Raw genomic sequence first — 13,667 nt, forward strand, 5'->3', positions numbered from 1 at the left:
GTGTCGGAAGTGTTAAAATACTTATACGTACATTCCGACAACGACAGGAAGACAGTTTTACCCAGAACTGGCACTCCGAGCTGGAGAACAGTTCTCGATTAGAAGTACGCATCCTACAAAAGCTATCTCCAGCCTGAAAGATACATTGACCTCTACCAACTGAAATGTGTTAAAGTAACTTATACCCGCTTCATACTTGGAATATCTGATATAACAACACATAAGCTACGATACAGAAATGATGTGAGCTCACGAGAAGTGTCATGTCCCACACTCTTCATCTGCAAAGCTTATACCAACATCAAAACGCACGTACCAGCACTGCAAGGTGTGCACCCTACAGACCCTAACAGTGTGTCAAGTATTATGGGAGATACCTCTGAGGCCAGAGCCGGAGAAACTGTCCACTCTCCACTTCGTGAGAGAATAAAATTACAAGTAAGAAGAATGTAAAGGTTTTGTGTTATTTTCTCAGATGGTTGGGTTGAACTCGATAAGAAATAGTATTTCCCATAATTTGAATAAATAAACAACCTACATTCTCGCGATACCAACTGACAAACATCATCATACACAGAGTGATGCCAAACCTGTGACGTCACAAACATTCGTGGAAATGCCTTATTAACATAATGTACGTGATCCGAGCTCTCCCATTGGTTGTAGAGATAACAACGTAGGCCGGCGGAAACGATGACGATCAGCAGACCAGTAAGTGAGACTATTATATATCTTCTGGGGAAAAAAATGTTCAGCTAATGAGAGACTGTCGCTGTTAACGACTTTGTATCAACAACTGGACGTCTGTGCCCACAGAAACTTTGTAAACATAAACGTTAACGTAACGACATCAGCGTAGTACATGTCATCTGACATGTATCCGTACCGTGATGTCAACAGGATGATAGCTGCTCTGTGCCTGAAAACTGGCCTGTGTCGGCAACCTGGTGTCAGCCAGATGACAGCAGCTCAGTTCATGCCCACTGGCATGTGTCACCGCCGTGGTGTCAACCAGATGACAGCAGCTCAGAGCATGCCCACTGGCATGTGTCAACGCCGTGGTGTCAGCCAGATGACAGCAGTTCAGAGCATGCCCACTGGCATGTGTCAACGCCGTGGTGTCAGCCAGATGACAGCAGCTCAGTGCACGCCCACTGGCATGTGTCAACACCGTGGTGTCAACCAGATGACAGCAGCTCACTGCACGCCCACTGGCATGTGTCAACACCGTGGTGTCAACCAGATGACAGCAGCTCACTGCACGCCCACTGGCATGTGTCAACACCGTGGTGTCAACCAGATGACAGCAGCTCACTGCACGCCCACTGGCATGTGTCAACACCGTGGTGTCAGCCAGATGACAGCAGCTCACTCTATGCTCACTGGCATGTGTCAACACCGTGGTGTCAACCAGATGACAGCAGCTCAGAGCATGCCCACTGGCATGTGTCAACACCGTGGTGTCAACCAGATGACAGCAGCTCACTGTACGCCCACTGGTATGTGTCAACACCGTGGTGTCAGCCAGATGACAGCAGCTCAGTGCATGCCCACTGACAGACATCGACACGGTGATGCGTCCGCTCCACCTGACTACTGTTGTGATGACCGCGCATGAGCCTCCAAACGTGTAAGAACAGCTTTGTGTATGCTGACAGTTAAAACTTCTCCACTTCTTAAAACTTTTTTCGGGATGCTGCAGTAGATGTAAACTATTATCCACAAACGACACCTGAGCGGTACCACAAAATGACATTGTACTATATTTCTTTGTGGCAGCTGCAACCACAAAATTTACTCTGAAAAAATTGTCAGGTCCAAGCTAAGCAAATCGCCGTTACCGGCGTGTTTTCATTACCAGAGCATGGTAAACTCTGTTCTTAACCATTGACTGTTTTAGAAGTTTTTAAGAGTATATTTGTTCTTTTTTTTCTTCCAGAAGTAATAAATTTCTGTTATCAATTTCTTCGGCATAAAGGAATAATTTTAATTGCATATTGCTAAGAGCAGGCACATTATTGTAGCGTTGTATTCTCGAGATTTCCATTGTCAATCCTTTCAGTTTCCTTTCGATTCTTGGATCTTTTCATCAAAAAAAAAAAAAAAAAAACACATCCCCAACATTCTATTTTTAAGCATTATTCCGCGGCCAGATTCCTGATCTGCCAATAAGGCTTCGCGGCAATCTTACGGACGACTGTGTTTTATTTTGCACAGAAAAGGCTCTTGGGGGAAAGTGTAGTCGGTAAAGTGAAAAACGATTGGTTTTTGATTGGCGCTCGGCGGGGGAATCAGCCAATGATCCCTTTATCTCGGCGCCCAGCTTGCGCCTTCGCCTCATCCCCAGTCAACAGTCGCGCAGGCGCAATATGAGCTGTCTTCAGCGGTGGCCACGAAATATTTGATACCTCCTTATCATCTGGTCCCGCTTTTGTAAATCGTTCCCTATACGGGATGTCAAAGATTTCTTTCATTAAATCGGTGGCATCACTGCTTGTCAGAAACTTAACTGAGAGTTTGATGTATTATCTCTATGTCACATGTGATTTAATAGTCGGTGGTGTTTTATACCGATGAAAGATTTAATCCCCGAAATTTCGCTCTTGTCCAGCTGTCGGTGTTGAGTGTTTGTCAGTAGTTTTCTTAGCTCACCTTCACAGTCAAGAATGGCACAGTCCTCGTTTTGGCACATCCATACGTCTCTAGCGTGTAACACCTGCTGGTCGTCGGGGGGTTTCTTAGAATGAACCAGTCCACCCCCCATTTCCTTTAACTTTCCACAGCATAGTACGACACCACCTCTAAGTAAAAGCACTTTTAAAATAAACCGATCAACCAGCAAACCCTCACCACACACACACTCTCCATCTAGGTTCACGCAAACGGTAAAAGGTCTCGCATGCAAGTTGAGAAGGAGCTTATTGTTCGGGGGAATTTGCTGACACAGTTCTTCTGCAGCTGTCTGGTGTTTATCTAACTTTGTTTGCACGACTTCTCAAATGTGTCGTGATTATCGCTAGAACAAATTTCAAACACAAGGGAGTTTTTTTAGGCTCCTCACCGCAGGAAGTGAGCCACCGGAAAGCTGAAAAACGACGAGGTGACGATTTGCGGGCAGACAACTGTTGTATCAATTAGTTATGACCGCGCACGATTTATCGCCAACAAGCGGCGGAAGCAGAGAATGGTTGGAGCCTCTAATCTCTGCTGCACACTCCAGCGCCCCACACAATGTGTGCGCGCCGTGCACGTGCTGTCTGCAAGGGCAGATAACGCTTGCCGCCAAGAAGGCGAAATGTAAACGACCGTATGATCCCTCGCCGGAGGATTTCTTTAAGAACAGAAATAGTGTCACAAGAAGTGTCCATGCGTCATGAGAATCAACAGAAAAGGCAAGGAAAGCGGCCACGAGGAGGGGGAGGAGGGGTTGGAACAGCTAACTGAAAGAAAAAAGTTTTAAAACGCATTATAAACTCCAAAAAAGAAGAAAGATGATAGGTGAATGTGATTCGTATTTTTTTTTTAAAGCCTGGCGAGGCGAAAGACTGTTTCACTAACAAAAACTTGTAATGTTGAAGCTTTTAGACATTCTACTTTAATTCACAAATAAGATAAATTATTATATTATTCAAATCGTTACCCATTCTTTATCCCAATCTCATCGTGTGTTTCCATGTACATTAAGTTATTCCACTCTTACCTCTGACCTCAGTGTAAATACGACATTTGTATGTATATACCACAGAACAGAACAACACGCACATATATGAGCCTGTGACAAAAGGTCGGCCCCTGAAATGGGTAATGTGTCGCAAAATTAATTTTAATACTCTTTTTTCTGATATATTTGGTGAAACTGTGTGGCATTAATGTCCATAAAAGTAGCTGTATGTACATAAATGTATAAAGATAGCTGCTCTTCTAGTTCTTGTGCCGGTAAAAATTCGACACCTTACAGGGTCAGTGAAATCTTAAAGTCGTACCCATTGGACAATTAAAGTCTTTCCGTTTCAAGCGAAATTTATATATTGCTGTCAATCTGTTCGTGTTTCTGAGATTCATAGTAGATATTTAATAAAAGTAGCGTTCAGACAACCATTGTTTACACACGACCCGTCGTCTACTAGACAAAAGCGATTATATATCTCGGTGATCAAAGTTTCCGCGATTGGGGACAAAGTACCATGACGACCGTAAGTATGAATTCAAACCGCATTTATTTTGTGCAGGATTGTGTTGACAACCACTTTGTGTGCACATTGTAGGACTGTGTGAGCTGAAAAGTTTCACCGCACCCCGAATGTTTGAAACGTCATAACGTGAATAAAATTTACGTCAAACGTGACGCAACCTCGACCGACCATTGTATTTTTCGTCGGCAATGACGCAATGCACGTATTGAAACACACAAAAGATGTAAACAACAACACACAACAGCCCAGTAATGTCATGTGTATCTCATGAAACCTTTGTTCATCCACTGAGGTAGTTACAGATTCAACCAAGAAAAAATAAAGATGTCAGCAAATCTCAGTTCGACTACATCAGAGGCGAACTGTTGTCACAAGCTCATACATATATATACACACACACACATCACAGAGTATCACAGGCCACCTCGTGTGGTAGAAGGAAGCACCACGGACTTCGATTTGTAATACAATATATATTTCTTACAGAGCTTTTATTTTTAGTCTTGAATTTTCACCTTTTGACACGAATCGTTAGAGCTGTGGATGTTTCTCGTTGTCATGGCTATATTATTACGGATTTATTACAGGAGAAGTCGTGATGCGACTTCACACCTGACAGGATTTATTGCCTCAGTGTCCATGACCAAGACAACCCATAAGTTGAAAGGTATCGATAGTGACCTCGCGACCATCACCTTGTTTTGACGAGCCTAAGTTGAGGAAAGCAGAGATTGACATGAACGGAGTAGAGTTCAAAGAAGTGAATGGGTTTGAAGACCTTTTGAGACACTTTTTTCCAAGGATGGCAGGAGCGTGGCACACATGTGGGCACTTTGGGTAGTAACAGCGACAGTGGCAATGACCAGGCTGGACAGGAATTGGTGATACAGCAACATCAGCTAAGCTCCTAACTGCAGACTGTACGTGTCTCATCTGTCTGTATGGACGCTAGGCATGGTCTCTACTTGCTGATACAGAATCCTTCGAATCTCGTACCAGAAGCACAAAGCCAGGGACTGTACGGAGCACGCTCGGCATCCTCGCAAGACACCAGGAACCCTTCCTCGCGTCTGTCAAGCGGCGAAAGCTTGTCTGGTTCCGCCATGTGACCCTGCACGACACTCTGACCTTCGGGCTACTTTGAAGAGGGTCGATGCAGAGCCTGAGGTGTATGTATGTAGACATACATCTCTTCTGTTTTATCAAATTTCAGTGTGAACGCACAAGCGTCTATTTATTTCATTTTATTTTCACCTTTAGTGTGAACAATTTGAGTTGAAGATAATCTCCAATCTCATCTTTCTAAAATCTAGGCAGCAGGTCCGTGCTTGCAAAAGTGTTAAAGCACTGTGGAGAAAATACAGCTTGACCAAATATGGCAAGCTAATTTTTTTTTAAGTTGATCACTTTGTATAGCCCACAATTAAATGGTGTTATAAATAATTGGCCTTGACATAAAAAGGTTCCCACCCATGTTCTAAAGGGTTAGGTTCAACAGCTGGGTCACTATCGAGTTTAGTGTGCTTAACTGTGTGCTCCAGCTAACAGACTTTCTGTGACACACACACAAGCAGATGGACAGATAGGCATACATTCAGACACAAATAAGAGGAAGGAAGAGTTAAATAAATAAGAAACACAAATATGCCCGGGACAGTGTGGGGTTCTATTCTACGATTACCTTGATTAGACCTACGGAGCATTATGGATGTCGACTTTTTTATGACGATGTGTGAGATGGTAAATATATAAAATTTGATAAGTAATTTCCATGAAGAGATAATTATTTGATATGAAAAGCACGTGTGAGTGCGAGTTTAATGCATTGCACATAAACAACTACAGACAGCCGACAGAAATCCATTGTTGTCCGCTTTCCCTGAAAGGTGGCCGTCTTCCTTCACTGCCAAAAATCATATCAATCGCTCCAGACTGAACTACTGGCTCGGACTTCATAGCACAGCCTGTGTATTTCGTTTGACAAATCCTTGTTCCTAGATCGACTGCGTGAGTGCACTTAGGTAGTGCACGCATCCATTTTGTTAGGAGAAAGAAAGAACACAAAAAAAGGAGTCGGCTGAGAAATTCCTCTGTTACATGTAAGGATATTAAGCCGTTAGAAATATATTTAGTTTAGTTTGTCCAAATCCCGCGGTCTGGCGGCTCAACAATACAGTGAAAGCTATTCTGGGTTCAGTTCTCGTCTCGAACACGTTGTTCTTTCTCTGCATGTTGCATCCCTTCATAGGGCTGACTGTTTTACCGTGATATTATAGCCTTAGTTGCTGACTCGGCACTTGGTTAATATCCATTAAGTCTGAAACACTAAATGTCCTAGGTTTTTATTTTCAAAAAACCGGAAAGGGGAAAAAAAACAACTTTACATGTCCGGGATTGTAACTGTTCCGCTTCTGATGCCAGGTTCAATATTTTCGCTTTATAATAATATTAATAAACAGTGAAGACTTCATGTCACAACAGTTGTTAACAGTAATGCATATGAAAAATAAACCCAACCCTTTACATGGTAAGGGAGGCAACCCTTCAAAACTTGAAAATCATAGGATGGTTGATAAATTCATATCTGACAAAATGTTTTTATCCTTTTTGAATTGAAAATTATAATTACTATGTTATATGCTGAGACATGTGTACTTCGAATACTTCTATTTTTTAAAGAGCATGTGCTGCCAATGATGTCTCATAACGAAAGAGTTGTCACAGCTTTATGTACATCAACATGGCATGCTGTATTAACTTGCAGTCAAATCAGGCACAAGCTCTATCATTTATCCAAAGATATCTAATATGGGGAGGGTGGTAAATTATTGTCTACGTCAAAGAGTTCGTGATTAAATATCTTTTTTTGTAATGCACCACTGATCCTTTATCATTTTCTAGTTTGATAATCTTTTTGTATGTATACATATGTAGGTGTTGAAAATATAACCATTATGATTATTTAAACAGGTGGCATGTAGGGCCCAAATTTCTGTATCTTATCACACGTGTCCAGTGATCAAGATCCAATTTTTTTTTAAATGCAGTCCTTAATATAGTTTACTGCAGGTTATATTTGAACTATTTTGGGTGAGCACTTCTTTTTTTAACCTGAACAATAAGACAATGCGGTAACCAGAAAGCAGGGAGAATTTTTTAAAACAAAAATCCCTTTAAAATCTACACTCATTGCAGTGGTGTTACCCTACAAAACATACATGCACAAAAGCCTCAGAGAATATTTAGATTCTGGCTCTATTCAATTCAAATGGGGTCAACAAAAATAGCTTTTTAATAGCTTATACAAGTGTTACTTTTCTCTAAAACTTTGATGCCAAATCATTGAACACATACACACATAAAAGGTGGGTGGGTGATCATTTTAAACTATCCATGCAAACCAAAAGTAAATTCATAGGCCTTGCAGTTCTTGGTTTCATAACGTTTTCACAAATTATCATCCTTTTTTTGGCATACAATTGCTAGAAAAATGAAAATAATTGCTTTGGTCACCCTGACCTAAAAACAAGACACTTTTAAAGACTTAACCATCCATTACCCCCATCCCTGGTAGTATGTTTTCTTTCTCTCTCTCTCACACACTAAAATTAACAATACTTCATTAATGGATAAGGGGCTGAGTGTCAGGTATCACTCTCAGCTTTCCTTTAGAATGGCTCATGTTTTCCGGTCATTGGTTGGTAAGATTTACACACACACACACCATCAGTTTTTCAGATGTATATGAATTCGGAAAAACATGGAAAGGTGCAAACTGTTGCATTGTTGGATGTCATACCAATAAAGTAAGATGCCGAGACTTGGCATTTATATCAATTCCGAAAGCAGTAGTAAAAAAAGTCAACATAATCTGTTGAGAAGATGATTTTATGCAATAAAATTATTGATAAGCCCAAATGTGTTTTCTATGAACAGAATACATTTTACAGAGAATGCTATTGTTGATTTTGCAATTAATCTTCTGTAAAAAATGGTTCTGATGAAATAAAAGCATGCTCACTGCTAAAAATTTTTCTACTTTAGGAAGATCCGCCATTTTTAAATCGGAACTGGAAGTGAAAGCCCTTTTTTATGAGGGTTTGTTATGATTGATTCTATGATAGGGCAAAGAGGCAATAAATGAGACACTTATGCAGTAAATGAAGGTCCATGGTTAATAAACCACAAAGAACTAGAAAAATCTATAGTTTTTTTTTACAAAACATTTTCCACTTTATTTATGTTACAATGTCAAATTCCTTTTGCTTGCACAAACCAACTAGGTGGATTATCCTTAACAAAAGGAGACCGGAAATAAAAATTTCCAGATATAAACACAGAAAACAAGGGAAATTAAAACGCATAAAGGGGATGTAGAGTATGCTGTCCAGTGGCATTCACCTGCGATAGTGTAAAAGTTACAACATAGCAGAAATGAGAGCCCAAAATAGTCAAATAATTGTCAGTTTCATCAGTCATTGTTTGCTAGCATGCAGGATTCTGAATTCTGGAATAATAATCAGCAACAGTACAGTAAGCTTTGCAGATCAAACTGATTATTATTAGCACGAGTAACCATTCAACAGCAATACAACATTCTGAAACAAGTACACTGATCATTTGTCTATTTTTAGTAAGACAAAGGACACTCTCTTTATCTCCTATCTTCTTTAAGCTTTCCTGGCAAGTTAAATTCTCTTGTCACCAGAATGAAGGGCCCATTAAAAACTAGCAGAATTGATGACACACTCCTCAATAATAAAATGCTCACAACCATTGCTCTGTCCTGCTTGCAGTATAAGACTAGATCACACAACTATTTTGTGAGTATGAGGAAGCACTCTTTTACTCTGCTGCACCTAAAAGTGCATAATAGTGATCTGCAGAAAACACACCTTCAGATGGTAATAATTAATTGGAAGGTATCTGATGAACTGAAGTACACTGACAACAGAAATTGTACACAAAGCCAGGTGAACAAATGCTTTGTAACTACAGCCTGTTAAGCTAAGGTTTCATGAAATAAATGTCTTAATTCCAGAACAGCTTCAGCAATCCAAGAAGTTTGCAGCCATTAGAAGTTCCAGGGCAATCTCAGGAGCAATAGGAAACTCAGGTATCTCTGTTGAACTGTTGGTATAGCGCACTTTGTATGTGAAGTACATGCACACCTTCTGCAGTACATGTGATCTGTGACACATAAAACATGACATACACCACTCTCATTAATTCTAAATAAGTAAAACCCTTGAATTTTATTTTCTTACCTCAAATAACACAATAAATCATTTACTAAAAAAGAAAGAAACAAACAAAACTTGCCAACTCAAAATAAAACTAAACAACCTTTAATAAAGGTTGCAAAATATATGTGCAAAGCAGCAGGTATAACATATCAACTAAAACATCTGCTACTCACGGAATCTCTCTGAAGTTTATCTCATTTGTTTCATTCTCTGCAAACTGCCCTGTGAAAGTACACAGTAAATAAGTAAATATGCAAGTCTGGGTAAGCACCTAGACTCATATGTTAAGCATTATAGTCTTCTAGTGAATCTTGCAAAAAAAAACCAAAAAAAAAAGTATGAAATTCAAGAAATGAGCCCTCCCTCTTCCTTCAGAGTTGGTGAATTAAAATGAAACAAGAAAGTGGAAATACAGATTTATTAAAGTTGCTATGCTTCAATGCTGAAAATAAGTTTGCTTTTCTTTGCACAACCATGAGACGTGTTTGGTGATGCAAATAGCAAAAATTAATACAAAGTCATGGCCTTTATAAGAGGTTTACTTTTAATTTGTAAGAAAATACTACTTACAGCAGAAGATACAAGACCTTCCCATTCCAGCCACTAACTATACAGTTTTACACTTTTACAAAGTATTCAGTTCAATAAGTACCAACCTGGCCCACTTAACATGGCTTTGATAGTGCCAGAGGTCAGTGCATGGTCGCGTTTGACAATGAATTCATGTCCATCCGATGAAATAAGCTTCACATACATGGCGTCTGGACCTTCGCACCCTCCGTATACCTTCTCCTCCTCTCCCTTCTCTTCCTTAGAATCAGACATTTTCTGCAAAGTAACATACAGATAAACTCAGCGTGAGGGAAGCTTTCTGCAATGTAAATTTTAGCCTATGACATAAGGCAATTTTACACAACAACATAAAATGCTCAGGCTGTCACCAGAATGGCCAAATGTATCCTACTTCCTTCAGTGATTACCTAACTCATTGAGTGCATAGTGTACAAATGTGTAGCTGCATCAATAACTACTTTGAGCCACACAAGCATGTGCATCATATTCAATCATTTTTTTCTTCCAAAACTGATAACAAAAAGGGACACAATCTGATCATTTAGAGCCATTTTAGGCAAACTAGGTAAATGGATTTGCTTTCTTTACATCTTTGCTCTAGAGCTACATGCCTACAACATCAACATATACATAAAGGTCAACAACACAAACTTCTGGATTGTACTTGGATGTGTTAATGCTGTCTAGGTTACAGCTGATGGGAGAGCTAAGACTACAACATATAGCTTATGTTAATTAATTAGGCATATTTGTGTGCAAATCTGACAAATAAAAAATATGTCCATAAATAGCTTTAGGGATTGCATCTTATAGGGGATCACAGTATGGAAGATCTTAATGCGGTTTTAACTCTCTATGTTAGGAAATTCTAGTAGAATAAATTTTCATCTTGTCCACTTAAAATGTTTAGAAAATAAATCAGTGATAATTGGAATGAACAAAATCCTCAGTAATTTTATAACTCAAATACACCAATTCTGCATTCTACTGATGACAGGCAGCACATCAACAAAGTGCTGAAAATTTAGTTGGTTTTTGGTCATTTTTAAACTCAATAATAATCACTTCCTTATTAATTAGACACAACTACTGTATTCGAAAGCTGAACCATTTCTTCACAAAGTCCATTCCCTTAGAGTCTGTAAGCACTGAGATTTCTTAAATAAATAAAAAGAACATTTGTATAGCGCCTCTTTCCAGCATCAGCCAGACTCAAGGTGTTTTACATATAGGTACAAAAGCAGATTGTATTGAATTATACATATAACAATGTAATATTAATTTCTTTTCTATTTTAGATGATAAAACATCAGCTGCAGGAGGAAAGTGAACCCATTCAAATTTAACTCCAAATAAAAATCCTTCAAAACTTTAATATAAATTGGCTCTAACAATGTATAAGCAATCAAGCCTCTTTCAGATGATAAAGAACAGGGCCGGTTGATCCGATCACAGCTTAGAACAGTTTAACCATCAATCACAAAAGCAGGAGTTTTGCTAGGCAGAAAATTCACATTAAAAAATTGTAATCATTACAAAAATTAAGAAAGTAAAAATTAAAAGGCACCATAACTTATCTCTTCTTGACTTCCTATTTTATTATCTCTTTTCACCCTAAAAACAGTCCCTACACAAGCACAAACATATACAGTCAAACATGGTTGCTCTTCAAATAAAGTGACAAAGATATTATTTATATCCAACCCTGCGATCTAAGCTGAAGACAGTGTAGAAAGCATCATGGACACGTTTCTCCAGATCTACCATTTACTTTTTTTTTTGGACAAAGCCCATCAAGTCCACTACCCTGGAAAAAACATCTCTTGATTTTGTTTCCTGGAATTCTATTGAAAAGGGAGTACTAAAGCAGTTGCATAGGAAAATGATCAGCTTTGGGGATGTAACAAGAAAAGATTTCTCAGGCAGAACAGTCACCCTATGATCTGCGCATGCACTTAGGTCGCAGCTCTCTTCACTGATTGTTAATCGCCAATGAATTAAATAAACTAAATGTGGTGTGATGGAAGTGGAGAAAATATGGCTGTAGAGATCGTTAGTCAACAAAATCCTGTGACAAATGGCGCGCAAAAACCATTACGAAAAGGCTGACTATCGATGAGATAGCAGAAGGACGTAGCTGGAACGAAAAAAGGTCACAGATAAGCAAATCATTCAAAAGAATGACAAACAAGCTTGCGTCAAATACTAGGCAAGAAACAGATTAAGTCATCAGACAACAAATACAGAGAGCTTTGCCCCTTCAGCCAGTTAGGACATCGCTCTATTTTGTGAATAATAATGAAATATATTGGCTCACTCTTTGTTAAAAGAGCACTGAATTTGATAGCCTGCTAAAGAATAACTAAACCTGTGTCCCGCTTAATTATGCAACCGTTTCGACAAATAAACTGTGGTGTGGTTGAAGTGGAGAAAATATGGCTGTAGAGATTGCATCAAATACTAGGCATGAAACTCAGAAGTAGATGAAAAGACATGCAAAGTACTGAGAACCATTGACTGGTGGGAAAGCAAAGTATTCTTGGTGATGTAGCATCAAATTATATTCTGTGAAAATCAGTTTTGGTATGATGTGCAGTTTTGATTTTTCAATAAGTTTTTAATTCAATCGAATAAAGCCAAGGTAAATAGCTTCAAAATTTTAAGTTTAAAATTCCCTTTAATTATTTATAGGTATTTGGGTAATTTTTGTGGGAAAACAATTGTAAACAGTCATTTCGGGGCCTTAAAGGCCTAAGGTGGATATGATGAGCGTTATTTCTAATAATTGAGCCTGTTTGTAATAATAAAAAAAGAATTTGCAAAAGCTACGCCCACACACACACACAGAGACTTTTTTTAGCTTTTACGTTAAACTGCGCTGAAGCCCAGGTATAAACTTCAGAGATGAGCGATGAAGAAGACAGGCGTTTTACCTTCGAATTCTAAGAACATAATTTCTTGGAATCTAGTTACTTATATCCTATGATTGCGTCAAAAAATGTACCTTTACCCCTGCCAGCGTCAAAGTATTTATATCTTTCGATCCACACAGTCAGTGATGCGTTAGAAAATACTAATTCTGAGCTGGAAGTGTGAACCAAGAAGACCGGAACACGTTTTATTCTTTCTCGTACTCTTCAGCACTTTGCTATGACGCCATCAACAAATGGCAAAGATGATTAATACCACTTGCTATAATATAAAAGTTAAATTAATTATATGGTATAATTAGAAGTGATTACAAACATATTGCTTACCGAAACTGTATGTGTTTAGAAGCAGCAATCCCCAAATAAGCGTGAGAAGAAATGCAACCACACTGTTCGTTTGTCCTTACCAACAAGTAACCCGGATGTGCCTTATCACATGACCAACACTTAGCCAAGGGAAAGAACTCTTTCTTGCGATCGACGTAACGCTTTATGACATAATAGTTTGAAACACCTTTACAACACATTTCAAATGGACACGAACAACCGGAATCATATTTATTTTATAGTTTGACCACAACGTTTAATCTTTAGTTTGATTCGTTTGACTTTAAGGGGATTAAACATGACACCATATAAAATTTGACTACATATATATAATTCTTATCGAGTACTTTTTCGTGAATTTTCTGTTTGTTCACAAAGTGTGTCTTGTGGTTTGTGTT

At 38.9% G+C, this 13,667-nt stretch overlaps 1 protein-coding gene across 2 annotated transcripts; it reads right to left on the reverse strand.

The window, feature by feature from the left end:
• Positions 1-8,401: 8,401 nt before the first annotated feature.
• Positions 8,402-13,427, reverse strand: LOC112573352 (elongin-C). Of its 2 annotated transcripts, none has more exons than XM_025253637.1 (4): positions 13,270-13,427; positions 10,096-10,267; positions 9,613-9,661; positions 8,402-9,383 (listed from the first exon to the last, which is right to left on the reverse strand). In XM_025253637.1, the coding sequence occupies exons 2-4, from the start codon at positions 10,262-10,264 to the stop codon at positions 9,242-9,244; spliced, it is 360 nt and encodes a 119-aa protein (XP_025109422.1). In that variant the 5' UTR covers positions 10,265-10,267; positions 13,270-13,427; the 3' UTR covers positions 8,402-9,241. The 2 variants fall into 2 exon arrangements, with proteins under 2 accessions (XP_025109422.1, XP_025109423.1); XM_025253638.1 differs by lacking the exon at positions 13,270-13,427 and adding an exon at positions 13,017-13,128.
• Positions 13,428-13,667: the final 240 nt, after the last annotated feature.

The sequence above is a fragment of the Pomacea canaliculata genome, linkage group LG10 (assembly GCF_003073045.1).
Source record: "Pomacea canaliculata isolate SZHN2017 linkage group LG10, ASM307304v1, whole genome shotgun sequence".
Taxonomy (NCBI): domain Eukaryota; kingdom Metazoa; phylum Mollusca; class Gastropoda; order Architaenioglossa; family Ampullariidae; genus Pomacea; species Pomacea canaliculata.